This window comes from Sinohyriopsis cumingii, chromosome 11 (assembly GCF_028554795.1).
Source record: "Sinohyriopsis cumingii isolate HCF-2022 chromosome 11, ASM2855479v2, whole genome shotgun sequence".
In the NCBI taxonomy this organism is placed as follows: Eukaryota; Metazoa; Mollusca; class Bivalvia; order Unionida; family Unionidae; genus Sinohyriopsis; species Sinohyriopsis cumingii.
In genome coordinates this window covers 93455201-93470809 of record NC_142971.1, presented here as the reverse complement: position 1 = coordinate 93470809, position 15609 = coordinate 93455201, and the positions used below count along the sequence as shown (strand labels likewise).

General features: G+C 35.3%; 1 protein-coding gene across 5 annotated transcripts in view; it reads right to left on the bottom strand.

Annotated features, from left to right (window-relative positions):
* Nucleotides 1-15609, bottom strand: part of LOC149789018 (uncharacterized) — a 72731-nt gene that overhangs the window by 21948 nt on the left and 35174 nt on the right. For all 5 annotated transcript variants that reach the window (XM_089975176.1, XM_089975175.1, XM_089975178.1 and 2 more), the window contains exons 2-4: nucleotides 8499-8556; nucleotides 7680-7895; nucleotides 6835-7021 (exon numbers count right to left, since the gene is read on the bottom strand). In XM_089975176.1, the coding sequence (XP_089831302.1) occupies nucleotides 6835-7021; nucleotides 7680-7895; nucleotides 8499-8523 (428 nt within the window). In that variant the 5' untranslated portion in view covers nucleotides 8524-8556. The remainder of the gene's footprint in view (nucleotides 1-6834; nucleotides 7022-7679; nucleotides 7896-8498; nucleotides 8557-15609) is intronic.

The following is a 15609-nucleotide window of genomic DNA, read 5'->3' as shown; positions in this document are numbered from 1 at the left end:
CCTCCAGAATTAGCCAGTTTGAAATCCATGATTTCTCTTATGAGTTATTTTTGCAGTTCATCTTATTGTAAGTTTTGCAAATTCTATATTATGTATAAAATATTATTATTACTTAATCTTTGATCTAGATGTATTCAATTTCAGAAAATGTCTTGTGTTTTTCGGTATATCAAAATAATAGATGTATTATATTAAGTAGTGACTAGTCCTATAACTAGGCCCATATTTCATCAACGAAGTCTTAAATTTATATTAACCATTGTAAAACATAACTGGTCAATTTTAAGTCAAACTTTAGCCAATCATATTGTTGTAATCTAAATTTAAATTCATATACTGTTTTAAGTTCTTCTGAAGAAAGCCAGGCCAGGAACTATTACTCCACGTTAGTTATGATAAAGATGTACTCTACAAAAAGAACGAAATCTAAACATTCTCATTTAATTGGATTTCGTTCTCTCCACATATTCCTATCAGTAATTGTATTTTGTGTTTTCCATATTTCAAATAAACTGTAATAAACACAGATGTCGAAAACAGCCTCATAGACGTTTAGATTATTGATCTAAAAATAACGATATTATCGTTCATTTGTTAAACTAAAAACATCGCCAATTACCACATATTCATTATTTCAATCAACTGTATCGTTTATTTCTGCATAAAATTTGAAAATATCATAAGTATGATCATACAATTAATGATTAGTGAATCCAATGTTTCAAATTACTGTTTTCCTACATTCTGATTATTAATTTAAGTTTAGTGAATTAAACATTTATGTTCAAAATAAATGCCACCCTCTTTAGTTGGAAACAGAAGAACCGACAAACATTAAAAACCGCAATTTTTGCACTTCTAAATAATATGTAAGTGTTGGAGTAAGAATAAAAAATATTGAAATAGGTTTCAAATAATTCAAATCATTACGTTCCTTCTTTAGATCCCCTATCGTTCACAGCTCGTGTAATGTTTATGAAGTATTAAAACATTTGTATACATCAAAATTGATTTGTGTATAGTCAACACATATATACAACTGATTTTATTGACTACATTATTTCTAGGTATAGAGACATGAACAGTGTTGTTCAAATTGAAAGCTACCTCTTAATTTGTAATAACAAGAACTGACAAACATTTAAACTGAACCGCGTGCTATCTTTTCAATTCTAAACAACATTTACGTACTGGAGCAAGAAAAATAATAATAAGTTTAAAAACTGATAACTGATAACATTACATGACTTGGCAATACATAATTATTACCCTTAAAGTATCAACCAGATCGTATTCTATTCATAGCTAATCATTAAACAAATACATGATGAGAGTATCTACATGTAAATAACTGATATCTATACCTCTTCGGATCGATAATTTACAACCCAAGTTTGCAAAAGTGCTATTAAATGTAATTTCCAATTCGTTGTTGATTGTTCAGCCCCAAGGCGTGGAATATATTAATATCGGCAATATTTCAGCCATTTATATCATAATGTACCTAACATCCATTTTAGAGGAGGCATCTGAAAGGCTGAAACTAGACACTGACATACAGAGACAGAATCGAATTGCTTCGTTAATTGTTATTTCATGGAGGAGAGTGAGGTATTTGTGATGCAGCAGTTTTTATACCCAACGGCCGACACCAACTCCATATCAGCGTGAAGAAAGACCATCTCTGGATCCACGTCAAAAACACAAGCAGTCAAAAGCTCTAGACGCATACACCGTATCCGCGTCTAGGTCATTAGAGCGAGAAGCATGCTCACAGTTCCACGCTCAAGAATTCTCACCATAGACTAGAAAGTCCATATTCGAGACAAAAATGATACCACCTGATCCTATTTCAAGTGACATAAATGTCATCACTAACCTCGCGTTGGCTATGGATGAACTAAGCTAGTTGGAGACCGATGACTCATCGAGCTTATGTGTGTGTTATCTTGATACGCGAAGAGAAAGAAACTTCAAATGACTTGCCTAGAGAAAGCCACACAAGGGGGTACAGATCAGTCATATGCATTATCCCAGTAGATGGACAACTTATGGTCTCTCAGGGATTTTTTATTAACGCTCCCTTCTGTGCGCGTTTCTAGATCAGCACAAGACTGTCTTTAAGATGTTCACTATGGCCAGTCCATACTTGTCTCAGGGTGGGATGTGGAAGCATTCCCACGCTGGTAGATCTTTTCCTAGTAAAACAAATCTATGGTAGCTGTGCTGGGACCATCAAGAAGATTGGATGCGCAAATTGGCGACTACGTTGCATTCATATTGACATTCATTGCAATGTTGTCTGCATGTTTCGGCCTTTGCGACGCATTATATAGATCAATGCAAAAAGCCAAACACTGTCATTTCGGTTTAGAATTAGGGTGTTATTTTCGTTATGCAGCTTTACTCTTACAAATCGGTCAATGTAGAGCATCCGAAACAAACGGCCGGCATCTAGCAGAGGGACAAGTGGCCTTAGCAACGTGGATGAGACGGTAATTTCCGTAGACTCTGCCAACAACAATGTGAAAGATTTTCACATTGCTCCACGAGACCAAGCGGAGAAAAACAATACTCTGCGTTACTGGAGAAGAACCCGCATCTAACTTTCCTACATCACAGTCATACGAGTGCAAATACAAATTATCTAGAAGTAACTACACTAAATTGGGTGTTTCGAGAGATGTCTGGAAAACAAGCCGGCAAATTTCGACATGTTTAAACAGTTTGTAAAAAATATCTTCTAGCCTGAATGAAAAGAAACCATCGAAGCCAAAAAACACGCAACAACACACAACCAGTAGACCGAAGACCAATTGAAGAACACAGCACACTGACCAAACGAGCAACTGAAGTTGACATCCTTGAAAATTACTTTAAAATGAACCTAAGCCCTAAGAGAAAAGCAAGGTCTGTAGAGGAAAATCTTTGTGAGCGTGTTTCTGTTTGTGTGCAGTCGGTTAACAATGCTAGTTCTCTGCTCTGTAGGCAGTGTGAGCAGGACTATTGACTCAGAATGGTGAATGAGTCCTTCGTGACCAGGAAAGCGCCCCTCTAGATAGTTAATGAGGCTCCAATAACGCCCTCTAAAGACGGATATCACGTAAGATTAAACATTTAAAGCTCTGATTAAGGAGTTTTATGACTAGGTGTATGACTCATGTTACTGTCATAACAGTAATGAATACAAATGGCGAAATTGTAAAAGATTAGAATATGCGGGTAATGAAATATATATATATATATATATATATATATATATATATATATATATATATATATATATATATATATGCCTATAGGTCGTTCATTATACCACCCCAGCACTACATAGATGGGTCAGCGAAGTTTAGAATAGGTGACATCTGACTTTATTTGTCCATTTCTAATTGTGGCTCTCAAAAGGGCGTGACTTTGAGATTGATCTGACATCTCCTCGAGTCTACTGAGGCTGCCAGAGCATCCAATTTCAACCTATTGCCGGACATTAGGTCATTATTAATGTCCTGTTTTCCTCCGACAACTGCGCAATCTGCATCGACCGTAGAACTGCATACTTGATAGACGCCATTAAGCACGAAATCGAGATTGCGTGCTGTTGACATCGTTGTGAAAACCATTTCCGTAGCGAAAGATTTCGTTCCGCCATTTACCACCATATACCGCATCCACGTAGTAAACTCAAGCCTGTGCCAAATTGTCGGGATGGCCCTCCACATTAGACTCCGGAAGCTCCTAATTAGGCCCGGATTGCATAGTGTCAGTCAACACCACGATCTATGTATATTTTCAAAAAATCCGTGTTCGGCTCCTATGTGCTCTGTAGCTTTACTCTAGTCCGGACTATAGGTCGATTCATGGCTTTCACATCACCCCTGCCCGTATACTTGCCGTGGACCGTTTTAATAACGCCAGGAGACAATGAAGCGGATGCAGTGAGAGGCAACTGTCTCAAATGCAACATAGGAAGACGCTCATATCAATGTTTCCTGTACCATACCACAGACCCACATCATCAGCGTTTGTCGATATGTACACAAGGCAATCTTTGGTTACAAGCGCACCATCATGCTAACCCGTTAATATACCGATGATGTGCCAGGTTAAATAACAATGTCTCAGCCGCTGAAAGATTCATGTTCTTGAAGTTGGCGCTTTTTATATAAAGCTGTATCTCTAGTGGCGAGGCTACTCGGCTCAACTTTATTCTGGCATTCTATGACCGATGATGCTCAGATGGCACACATTAACGGCCAGTTTTCCTGGTAAGACCGCACTTCAGCACAAATTCGGTGCCATCCAGGACGTGATACGGCTAAATAACCAAAAGAACAACCCAATTATATGTGATGAAATCGGTGTTACTGGTACTTGTCACGTACTGTGTTGCACAGGCTCCTTAACTAATTATTATCTTCGCATAGCAGTGGACTGTGATTCTTAGTAAGAGCCGCTGACCTATACCACGCTCCCGTCTCAAAGAAAGACCGATAGACCTATTTGTGGCCACTGTCCATCGCAATGTTATAGACACTCAAGTGCATCTTAAATCCATACACATAGTCGAATGTTGCGTTATCTATCGACCAACATTCATTTGAGAAATATACCTCTTTATTGGTATAGTGTAAACTCTTTAAGACAATGCTTGTTGACATATTCGGACGCGCTAGTATTTCAAGAGCAGACACCTTCCATGCTAATGTCGTTTCCACGAAAACAATAAGCTGTTCACTACACCACCAAAGGGACCAAGGCCTCTCACATTGTTGAGATTACCGGAGGATTCTGTTCCTAACATGGATGAAAACGCCCAGCTAAGATATGAAATGTTGACATCTATAACGCACTTAGTCATCCTAAACATGAGTTTTAACAAGTGTGTGTCCGTGGCAGGCCATATCAAAACCTACGATGCAGTTACGAAAAAATTCGGAGTAGAAGTATGGTCAAAACAAAGTTTGATTTCACCAAACTCTACTAAAACATTTTAACTATAACATATTTGTAGTGAAAGCAACTTCTGAGTACGATGCCATATCCCGGGCACTTAATTTACTGCGCCCAAGAATTAATGCCTGCGCCATTCGAGAAGGAAAACAAATGATTTGACTCAAGTTCCTCTCAAACTAAAGCTTTACAACTTGTTTCGAATATATCTTAATCGCTAGAGACAATGTACATTGTGCACGCATCAACGTCAACGCACGAGAGGCAAGAGTCTCAGCCAATCCAGCCATCTAAATCCTGCACTATACATATCTGAGAAAAAAACTACACAGCCTTGTCGGATCAATCAAACACTTGTGTAGCCTGCCAATCATGCAATCGAGCAGAAAGACAGAGTATTGTTACATGAGATACGCAAGAATTACAAATAACATTTGTAAGAGTATATACGCCTCCTTGGGGTTAACACCTGCAAATTAAGGTTGGGGTGGAACGAGAATGAAAATTAGATATACATTGTAGACTAGTAACACCCACAGCACCCTGAGCCAATCCGCAAGCAGCTAAAAGTAATAGCCCTAACGCTGTCGAAACAATACCTAAACGTACTGCCCTCAGATATCTTTTTGGACCTGGTTGCTACTCTATTAGCAACGTCAAAGTTGAACATATCAGCTCACATCTGCATAATTTTTGTCGAAGTTCCTAATTCCTTCAATAACTCAGCCTTTCAAAGACAAAACAGCTGCTTTTAATTTAAAAACTTCCACTATACCGCCTCGAATAAATAAAAAACAAATGATTCGTCGAAGAGGCGCATGGTATTTCTGGAATTAACAATGATACTATAGAGAATCTGGTGATTCGAAGGAACCTATAATCTTCATTGACTTCGCTACCGCCTGACATATGCTCACTGAAAATCAGTTAGAGGTGTGGGTTTTCAAACTAATTAGAAACATTTACATCCCGTTGCTTATAGAGGAATGTAATGTCAATATAATCCAAAATTACCATGACTAATGTCAAGACAAATGTTTGCATGCAGACAGCACCAGGAAATTTGACTAAGTTGTATGAAAAGGCAGAGTGACAAAAAATGGCACTAGGAAACTAAACTACACTATATAAAAGCAGTCTGAAAATCGAAATGGCAGAATGAAATTTGACTAGACTGTATACAAGGCATGCTGAAAACAAAGTGGCACTAGGAAATTTGACTAGACTATATACAAAGGCAGTCTGAAACAAAACGGTACTAGGAAATTTGAATAGAATATATAAAAAGGCCGTCTGAAAACAAAACAGCACAGGGAAATTTGACTAGACTATATTAAAAGGCAGTCTAAGAATAAAACGGTACTACCAAATTTGACTGGACTATATAAAAAGAAAGTCTGAAAATGAAATGGCAGTAGAAGCAAATCAGTTCAACTCAGATCAGGAAAATTATCTTTACAGGAAGCTAGAAATCATAAAGCCAACGACATTCACTAAATATTTTAACAAGCACTCTACTTTGCCAAGTATTGATCGTTTGCATTCATATAACTGCTAATATATCTGGCTTCATCTGAGAGGGAATTACGCAGCTTAGCTTCTGTACAGTTCAAACTGTTTATCCCTAACTTTGGCTCCTCCAGATTCTTCCATCCTAGAAATATTTGGAGAGTTTAATCTTTGTAATATCCGTAACATCTGTGCAAAGTATTTTGCATGGCATAAAAGGTAACCACTTAAATCCTTCCAAGTGCCCCACGTCCTGGTATAGGATCATACGACTGCGTCTGTGTGTTTTGGGTAATTATTTTTTTTTAATTAAAACTTTTTTGTTTAGTCTTGTTTTGGTGTTTCCACATTCATTTATAGAGAGCACGAGCTTACCTTTTGTATCGATAAATAACTAAGCCGATTAACATGACAAGAACTAGAACTCCAAAAACTGTCGGTAAGATCGTCTGCATCATTATCTCTTCCTTGATACCGTTTGTATTTTGGTCACTATTCGAAGTGTTGCTGGTGCTTGTGACAATTTTATGACACATAAAGAGTAGATGTTGCATCCTGCTTTCTGAAATAAAACCAGAAAAGAAGAGATAAAGCATGTATGAATTATATAGATTGTAGCACGCCTAACACTTTGTATTCCTTGATAAATTATTAATTTGGTTGGAAGACAGGCCAATGCTTATTGCCAGGTAAATATTTTCTGACACAATCTGTCTGATGAAAATGTTTCTTTAAGAAGATAAAATATTGAAACCAGCTGCAAATGTTAATCTGATATACAGTATAGGGAGATTAAAGCGAATCATAATGTGATGTGGACACAAATTTTATTTCAAACTGTGATGCTTACATCTTGATCTCACTGTATGTGTGTATATGCGACTAAACATAATGGCAAATGATGGTTCCGATTCTTTAGTAACGTCCGAAAGTGTTATTACATAACTTGATGTAAAATAAATATGGCTTTAAAACCTAGATGACTGAATGGTCTTGCGGTGAGAGAAATTAAAATTATATATATATATATATATATATATATATATATATATATATATATATATATATATATATATATATATATATTAGTTTATATTGTTTCTTTTTCTTGAAAAATATCAAATATTTCCTTTTTATTTTCCATTAATTTCTTACACAAGTGTTTAACATGTCTAAAACTGGTTCGTATTGTATGTGTAAACGATTATTATGATTCATGCCTGTAACGTTGCAGCGTTCCCATGGACGCATAGGCTGACATATGGCATCATTTGGATGGTCGCAGACCAAAGTCTTATGATTGTATATTGTCCCAGGTCCGCAAGGCTGGGAAAACATTTGGAGTTGGTTCTGGGCACATTGGTAAAATTTTGTGCAGTCGCATGGGTCAACGTAGTATTGAGAGCAATGCTTCAGATCTACCGGGTCGCATGTTTCTGGAGAAAATGCAAATGGAAAATGTTTTACGGTGAGATTTTGCACATCTCTACAAAACCAACTGACAAACAAACAAAAACCCCAAAAACTAAAAAGAAAGAAGAAAAAAACGGAAGCCGACCAGCAACATCAAATGAAGATTCACTGACTCTTTACGATAGCTTTATATGAAGCACATCTTATAACATGCAAGTTTTCAATCCCTAATAGTTACAGCTGGAAACATAATTAATAAACTGTAAACACATGATCTTATCAGAAGATTATTTCTAGATAATAGTGGTGATCTATGTTGCAGTTCATTTAAAATGCAACGATAAAATGACTTTTATTGGCAAATCGTGTTACAAAGATATTAGTCACAAACCTATGGTAGATTTTATAAAAGATTTATGTTTGTTGTCTATTTCAATGTATGGTGCCTGACAGTTTTCCCGGAATCGCTCTCTCTCTCTCTCTCGCAACAAATCGCAAACAAAATTTGTCATATTTTTTTTTCACTGAGTGTGAATGTATATTTCTAATATAGCTAAATAACAATTCTTGCAAGAAAACAATCTAATCTAAAAAAAACATATCCTTAGAGTTTGTACAATACTTACCATTGAAGTATAAGTTTAGTTCCATTTATCTTCCAAACCCTTTTCCTGGAATGTGAACCTGTGCGTGAAAACCTGTATATATATATATATATATATATATATATATATATATATATATATATATATATATATATATATATATATATTCATAAAGAATACAAATCATATGGCGAATAAAAGTATTTTCAAGTGCACCGGATCCTGCAAGGGATCAAAGTAAATGTTTCTTCTTCTGTTCGTCATAGATGAAATTGGCTGTCGCTCTGCTCAAGGCTTTACTGATGTCGTTTCCAATTTAAAGTAAGACTTCTACAGTTCGTTTACTATGTCTGCCTTCTTTGGTGCTCGTTTTGCACTCAATAGCAATAACCATCAAACATAACAGGGTACTACTTCTAATTTGTCTCAATCATATAAATACTCGAGAAAACATAATCGTGTTGCAATCACATGTCCACGTGTAAACTCTTCATCATTTCTAAGCATTGTCCTTTCCTAATTTTATTTTTTTCCTACATTCTTTGGCTCATAATACGCAGTCTAATTTGTCTCAGAACGTATGCAATATGTCAGGTTTCCATACTACTACTAAAACATTCAGATGCGTATGCTTGGTTTCTTAACTGCACGCCAAGAGATTTTCACGGACAATTAGCTAGGTGTAAGTTACAATAGCTTGAGTTCTGGAAACATTTCACTGAATAGGTTTGTGTAATGTGTATGTAGATTGTGTCAGCACGGTAACATGTCTGAATTCCTCCTTAGTAAACAAGATGGGAAGAACTGTATTAAATGCTGGATGAAAGTGTATCCTGTTGGTGGTGTTTAAGCAGTCACTAATGTTCGACACTTCTTTTTGGTTGTTCGTGTTGTAATTTGGACTTCGAGGAGCCATAGCTTTGTGAAGTGGGCAATTCTAACTCTTAGGATGAGAGAAGAGATGAATGTCAGACTCAAATATAAGTTCGTCTTGTTTATGACCTGTCATAAAATCAAACGGCAGTTAAATTTCAAGATAGATTTCAGGTGCATCATTTCTATACAGTGACTCACATACTTGATATCACATTGGTAGTGTGCATCTGGACCAACATACTTCATTTTAATAACTCTTTAGTATAATATAATTTGACATAATCATCAACAAACAGCACCGTTTTAGTGTCCAAACTTATTTTATTATTTAGTGATAGACTATGAAACAGTCGCTAACATTTGATTACATTCGAATGCGTTAACTTCAAACAGAGCCTTGATATACACATAACGGCTATAACAATACTAGATGACAACGCATGTACAAGAACCCGAGAAACGCTTATTTAGCTTTACAATATAATGAATAGCTAAACAGAGCATTGGGAAACACTCGCTGTCAAAATATCACGTAGCATTATTATTATTATTATTATTATTATTATTATTATTTCCTAAGTATCAGTTTTCTGTTTCTATTGAACTTTCATATTTAAGATTCTTCGAGAAACATTTGAGTTGACCTCACAAGATGACAAAATATCATGTGTGCGTGCAATTATCTGTTTGGGCAAATGTTTAAACTAATATTACTGTTTTCTTAAAATTAAGATGAAGAAATAAAAGTATAATCACAATTTTAATATATATATATATATATATATATATATATATATATATATATATATATATATATATATATATATATATATATATATATATATATATATAGATATATATATATAGATATATATATATATATATATATATATATATATATATATATATATATATATATATATATATATATATATATATATATATATATATATATAACATTTCAATACTAAGGTTAGACTTCTCCAAAATTTAATATTAAAACGCTCATAATCCTAGAAAACATTTACAAAGATATCGTCATATAACTGTAAATTGCAGTTATACGGAAAAGTAAGAAATAACATAGCTATCTTATCTTTGATCAATGCCCATACGGATTTCGTAGTAAAATAGTCGAGAACACTTTCCCAATAACAGCAAGAACACACAACGCAAAGCTCGACACTCAGAAAATCCAGACAGGTCCAGACACAAACGATCACAAGCCTTTATGGTTCTCCTTTGCAGTTTCGTAGCTTGCGCAGGTTTCGTTTTTATTTAAAGAAAGGGAATTTTACATGTATTTCTCAAAGTAAACCATAGTTAAAAAGACCTTGTATATCTTTGATATTGTTAAAATAGCTGTTAATTTTCTTTATTTTGGTGTGTTATTGACTGGTGTACTTTAGGTCATAGAGTAAACGGCTTCCCATTTTTTAACACGAGCATTTCTTGCTTGGAGCAGCAGATAGGGCGAACAGACCAGCAAGAAAAGGTCCAAATGCCGAAATAAGCCTTCATAAAAAAAAGATTACAATGCCGTGAATGACCTTAAATCAAAATAACTAACCACGTTGAGGATTCCTTCGAAGAGGTTAAGTCATTTTTTTAAAAATTTCTCTGCCTGAAAACACATCAAAATAGGCGCGAATATATTACGAAATTGAACCAACTTGAATTTGCGCCCTCTCTGCTACTATTAACCAAATATTATTTCAAGACCTACACGATATCTGGTTCTGGGATCATGTAAATGTATTGTTATAAATCCGTGTGGGGTTGACTGTGCTCGTGAAAAGAAGTTTTTAAATTTAATCATATCCATGTCACCGCCACACCAAGTCTGATGAATATTTGGCAACGTATACGTATCGACTCTATTAAACACAACTAAAATATTACAGTTATCTCTGATCACTTTTAGTATTTGTGTGTATCGGTGAGTAACATAAATCACATCAGTGTTTTTATGTCTGCCTCGAGAAAAAATCATAGCTGGATTTGATTGTTTGTCCAGCATCACATCATCGTATACAACTAAATTATTAATAAATCCGTCGAAATCATCAACACTCGGCGCTTCATAAATATCAGTGATACATTCAATGACGTTATCACCGCGCTCATCCAACAATCTTGCGTTTTCCTTAAAATCTTTAAGCACGTCATATCATCTCTGATCATCAACTGATGATGCTACACAATACAACTTATCCCTTTTTAACCATCTCATTATCGGATTAAGTAGCAGTTGCGGCTTATCCGATTCAGATGGACCTATTATTATCATTCTGGATTGTGCTTGACAGGCTGTTGCTTTCGTGTCGATGAGAAATCAATTATATCCATATTATGTAAGTAAAATGAATTTATATTGTTTACGTTGTAGAGCTAAAAGTCCAACTAATGATCTATTCACTGTTACAACAAAAAATAAAAGAATAGCATACGGTGGAAGATGTGCAATATGTTACAGGAAGAAATTTTCGTTTTTACCCAGAATTAAACGTAAAGACGGTGGTGATATTGCTACACTAATGTCAAAGTTCCCAGGAACCTCATGGGCTAAATACCTTGGAGAAAAACATCTACCAGGATATAATTATTTTAGTCCTGGTACTCGACTTGATATCAGGCTTGACAATCAAGATCAACCAAAACCAGGTGAATATCCCATAAATGATATTGATAAAGCATGTCACGTTCATGATGTGGCTTATAGAAAAAAAGAACATACAAGATAGACATATTGCAGATGTGAAGATGATTTTTTCGCTAATTCGTTAAAAAATAAAAATATCAGAGAATCATTAGCTAATTGATTGGTAAGATCCGCGATGAAAAGTAAACTGTCGTTGGGGCTGGTAATTAATTAATCAATTATTATAAATGGAATCAATTTATTATAGTCCAAGTGGATACTGGAGAGGAATAGCAGCAATTAGTAAATTCGCTGATGCAGCAAATGTCACACGTTCTGCCGCCACAGCGTGGTTAGCATGACAGGCAATATAGCAAATTTACCTTCCACCACCGAAACAAATTCAGCACGCAAATTTCGATGTTAGTGTTCCTAATTAAGTTCATCAAGCAGATATTTTGTTTTTACCACACAAAAATATCAAAATTGGAAGACGTCAAATAACGTACAAATACGCGTTAACTGTCATTGACGTTGCAAGTAGATATAAAGAGGCAAAACCATTATCAACTAAAACAGCGACTGAAGTTTCTTCTGCGTTTGAACGAATTTATCAACGAGGATCTGGACCACAAGGTGGTCTTCGATGGCCACAACTATTACAGGTTTATCCTGGCAAAGAAATTCTTGGTCCAGTATTATTGTTGATGAGGCGACATAATGTCAAAAGCAGACGAGGATATACTGCAATTCATCGTGATCAGGCAATTGATGAACGATTTAATCGAACACTTACTGAGCAGTTATTTGGATATCAGTATGCAAAGGAAATAATTCAGGATACGCGATCTCGCGAATGGGTTGTAAGATTACCAAGTTTGATAAATGCCTTAAATAATGAGATTACTCGTAAAACCAACATGAAACCCGTTAATGCAATTACAAAAAACAAAACGTATACAAATACAACGACGTGATTTTTCAGCGCAGCCAGCATTAGGTAATGTTACTGTAAGATATTTATATGAGCCTTGGTGAACTTGAAGGTGGTAAAAAAGAGCGACTGATCCAATTTCGAGTATTACGACGCACAAGATATCTAGTATAACAAGATATACTGGCAGATCCGCAATCTACAGATTAGATTCAACTACGTGGATTTACACGTGAACAATTACAGGTGATTCCTGAAGATACACAATTGCCACCGCGATCATTAACTAGCACCTCTACGCCGATTACACTCAATACAGGTCAGCATGGTGTTTTCGCGTGTATGACCAAGACTACTATCTTTTCTATCTGCTGTACATTGTCTTGTATTATTATTCGAGTACTGCCACACCATTATACAATTACAGCTCGGACAATGATTATTCTGATGTTGTTTCAGCGCTATCATAAATTCAACATCAAGGTCAAAGTCGCGTTTGTTTGTTTTGTCACACTGTTTATAACTAATTATTTTCTTATTATATCACTATCATCGAGGACACCGCCAGTGGTTTCTGTAACGTCTATGTCAATTCTCCGCAGCTGAGATATTCTTCTGTTTCGAGACATTGTGAGATAAACTAAATTTGACCATTCGATACGTTCATCGACGATCCAAACTCGCGTATCAGAAATAGCTAACCCTTTCGATGAGTGAATTGGCATTGCGTATCCTAGCATCCACGGTGATTTATTTGATTTTAGCACATCTTCAACAACATTGTCATCAACTAAAATAATATCGTTTAACACACGATTTTGTTTCTCGGTCTATCCTGGTATATCAATGTCAATATTTTGCCGTCGCATATCTGCTGGTCGATAACACAGCGGCACTGGTAATTCTGAAAACTTTTCTTTATGTAACATAAATAATTGTTGTTGAAGTGTATCACGAACTATCTTTCTACGTGCAACTATCAAATCATTTGGTTTCCACGTTTGCAGAAAATCGTTCATTGAAGTTTCTGAAATTATTTCACGCATTATTTCACATTGAATTTTATTCGGTTGTAGTCTGATTAACTTTTTAACTTCTTTTAATTCTGGATCAAGTGCTCTATGATCATCAGTTATTTCTTCATAATAATCAACAAAATCTTTTAGCCAATCATGTGGAGATGATGCAACAAAAGGTGGTGGTTGACCGTGATCGCCACACATTATCACAGCAGTATTTTTTGTTAATAACCAATCAAGAAATGTTTTTAATGTTTCTAACTACACTGGATATATTTCACCCCAAACGATAATCTTTGGAATGTATTTCTCAGGAGTCCATGCGTCACCCTTGTATCAAAAAATCCGTGATAAGTACATGATTTCACTCCTCGTTGTTTCATTTCTCTTTTTTCCCAGTCCGCTTAGATAAACAGTCTGGTGTGTTGATACTGGATCGTACACAGATGCCGCAGACGATAATTCTGATTTTTATATAATAATAAATATCTTTAATCGCAATATCTGCGGATTCAGAATAATTACATAACATTTATTCTTTTATTCTCCACGAACCCCATGATGCATCAGTGTTTGTAAAACGAGTCAGTACTTTTGAGTATTTTTTTTCTTCTCGATATTAAACGAATCCGTTGCAACTCTACAGTGTCAGGGAATCTGTTTATCATCGATAATAAATTTATAGAAACATAAGCGAGCATTGAACATCTTAAATGAGTATACTGAGGCGATTCGTCATTCATATAGCCAACAATTGTACCTAACCGTGTTCCGTCAGATAAATAAGCGTTTTATCGACTCACAAATATATCTCTCTTTGTTGCATCAGCGATTATAAAATCATATTCAACATCGTTCATAATTAATCGTGCATAATGTCGTTTATGATCATATGCCGCACCTTGAATAAACTTGCCAATTATTCTTTTACCGAGATCTTTTGCGGTTTTATCATCATCAGGTGTTGGTAACCAAACTTTGGTCTGCTTCCGATATGATATAAGTGCCTCACTTACAATCAACGATATCAGTATTTTACAATCAAGCATATATCGTAATAAAACTATTTGTACCCAACGTTTTTTCTGAAAAGTGTCTACCAAACCAAACATAACAAATAGAATGAAGACCCTTACAATTTATTTTTGAAAATTTCATTGGCTTCAGATTATCAACACTTGGTTTTTCATTTATCGGATAGATTCCATAGATACCTGCTGTTACAGGATACGCTCACTCATAATACGGTTTGTCAACATTCTTGCTCAGTATGGAAATTTTGTATTTGTCTTTGTCACGGATAATCCAATTGCCTGTTTCTGTTAGCACAAATATTTGCGATTGTCAAGGTTGCTAATAATCGTTGTCGCTCGTTTTGTCGTCAATCGTAGCCTCGATAACACTGTCCTTGACAGAGTCAAGTCGTATAATTTTGAACGTTGACCATACGTGAGATGCGCCATCTGTGTGAAATTCTTTCTTGGCGTCGTCAATTTTATTAATCAAACTTTTATTTTTCCGATCAACCAGATCTTTTATTGGCAAGACAGGAAATATTCTTTCAAGATTAAAATTATCTGTAGAAGGGTTGATCTTGGATAATCTCTCGAAGTCGTTCATATTATAATCAATACAGATATTTAAATTGAAATATTATATCTA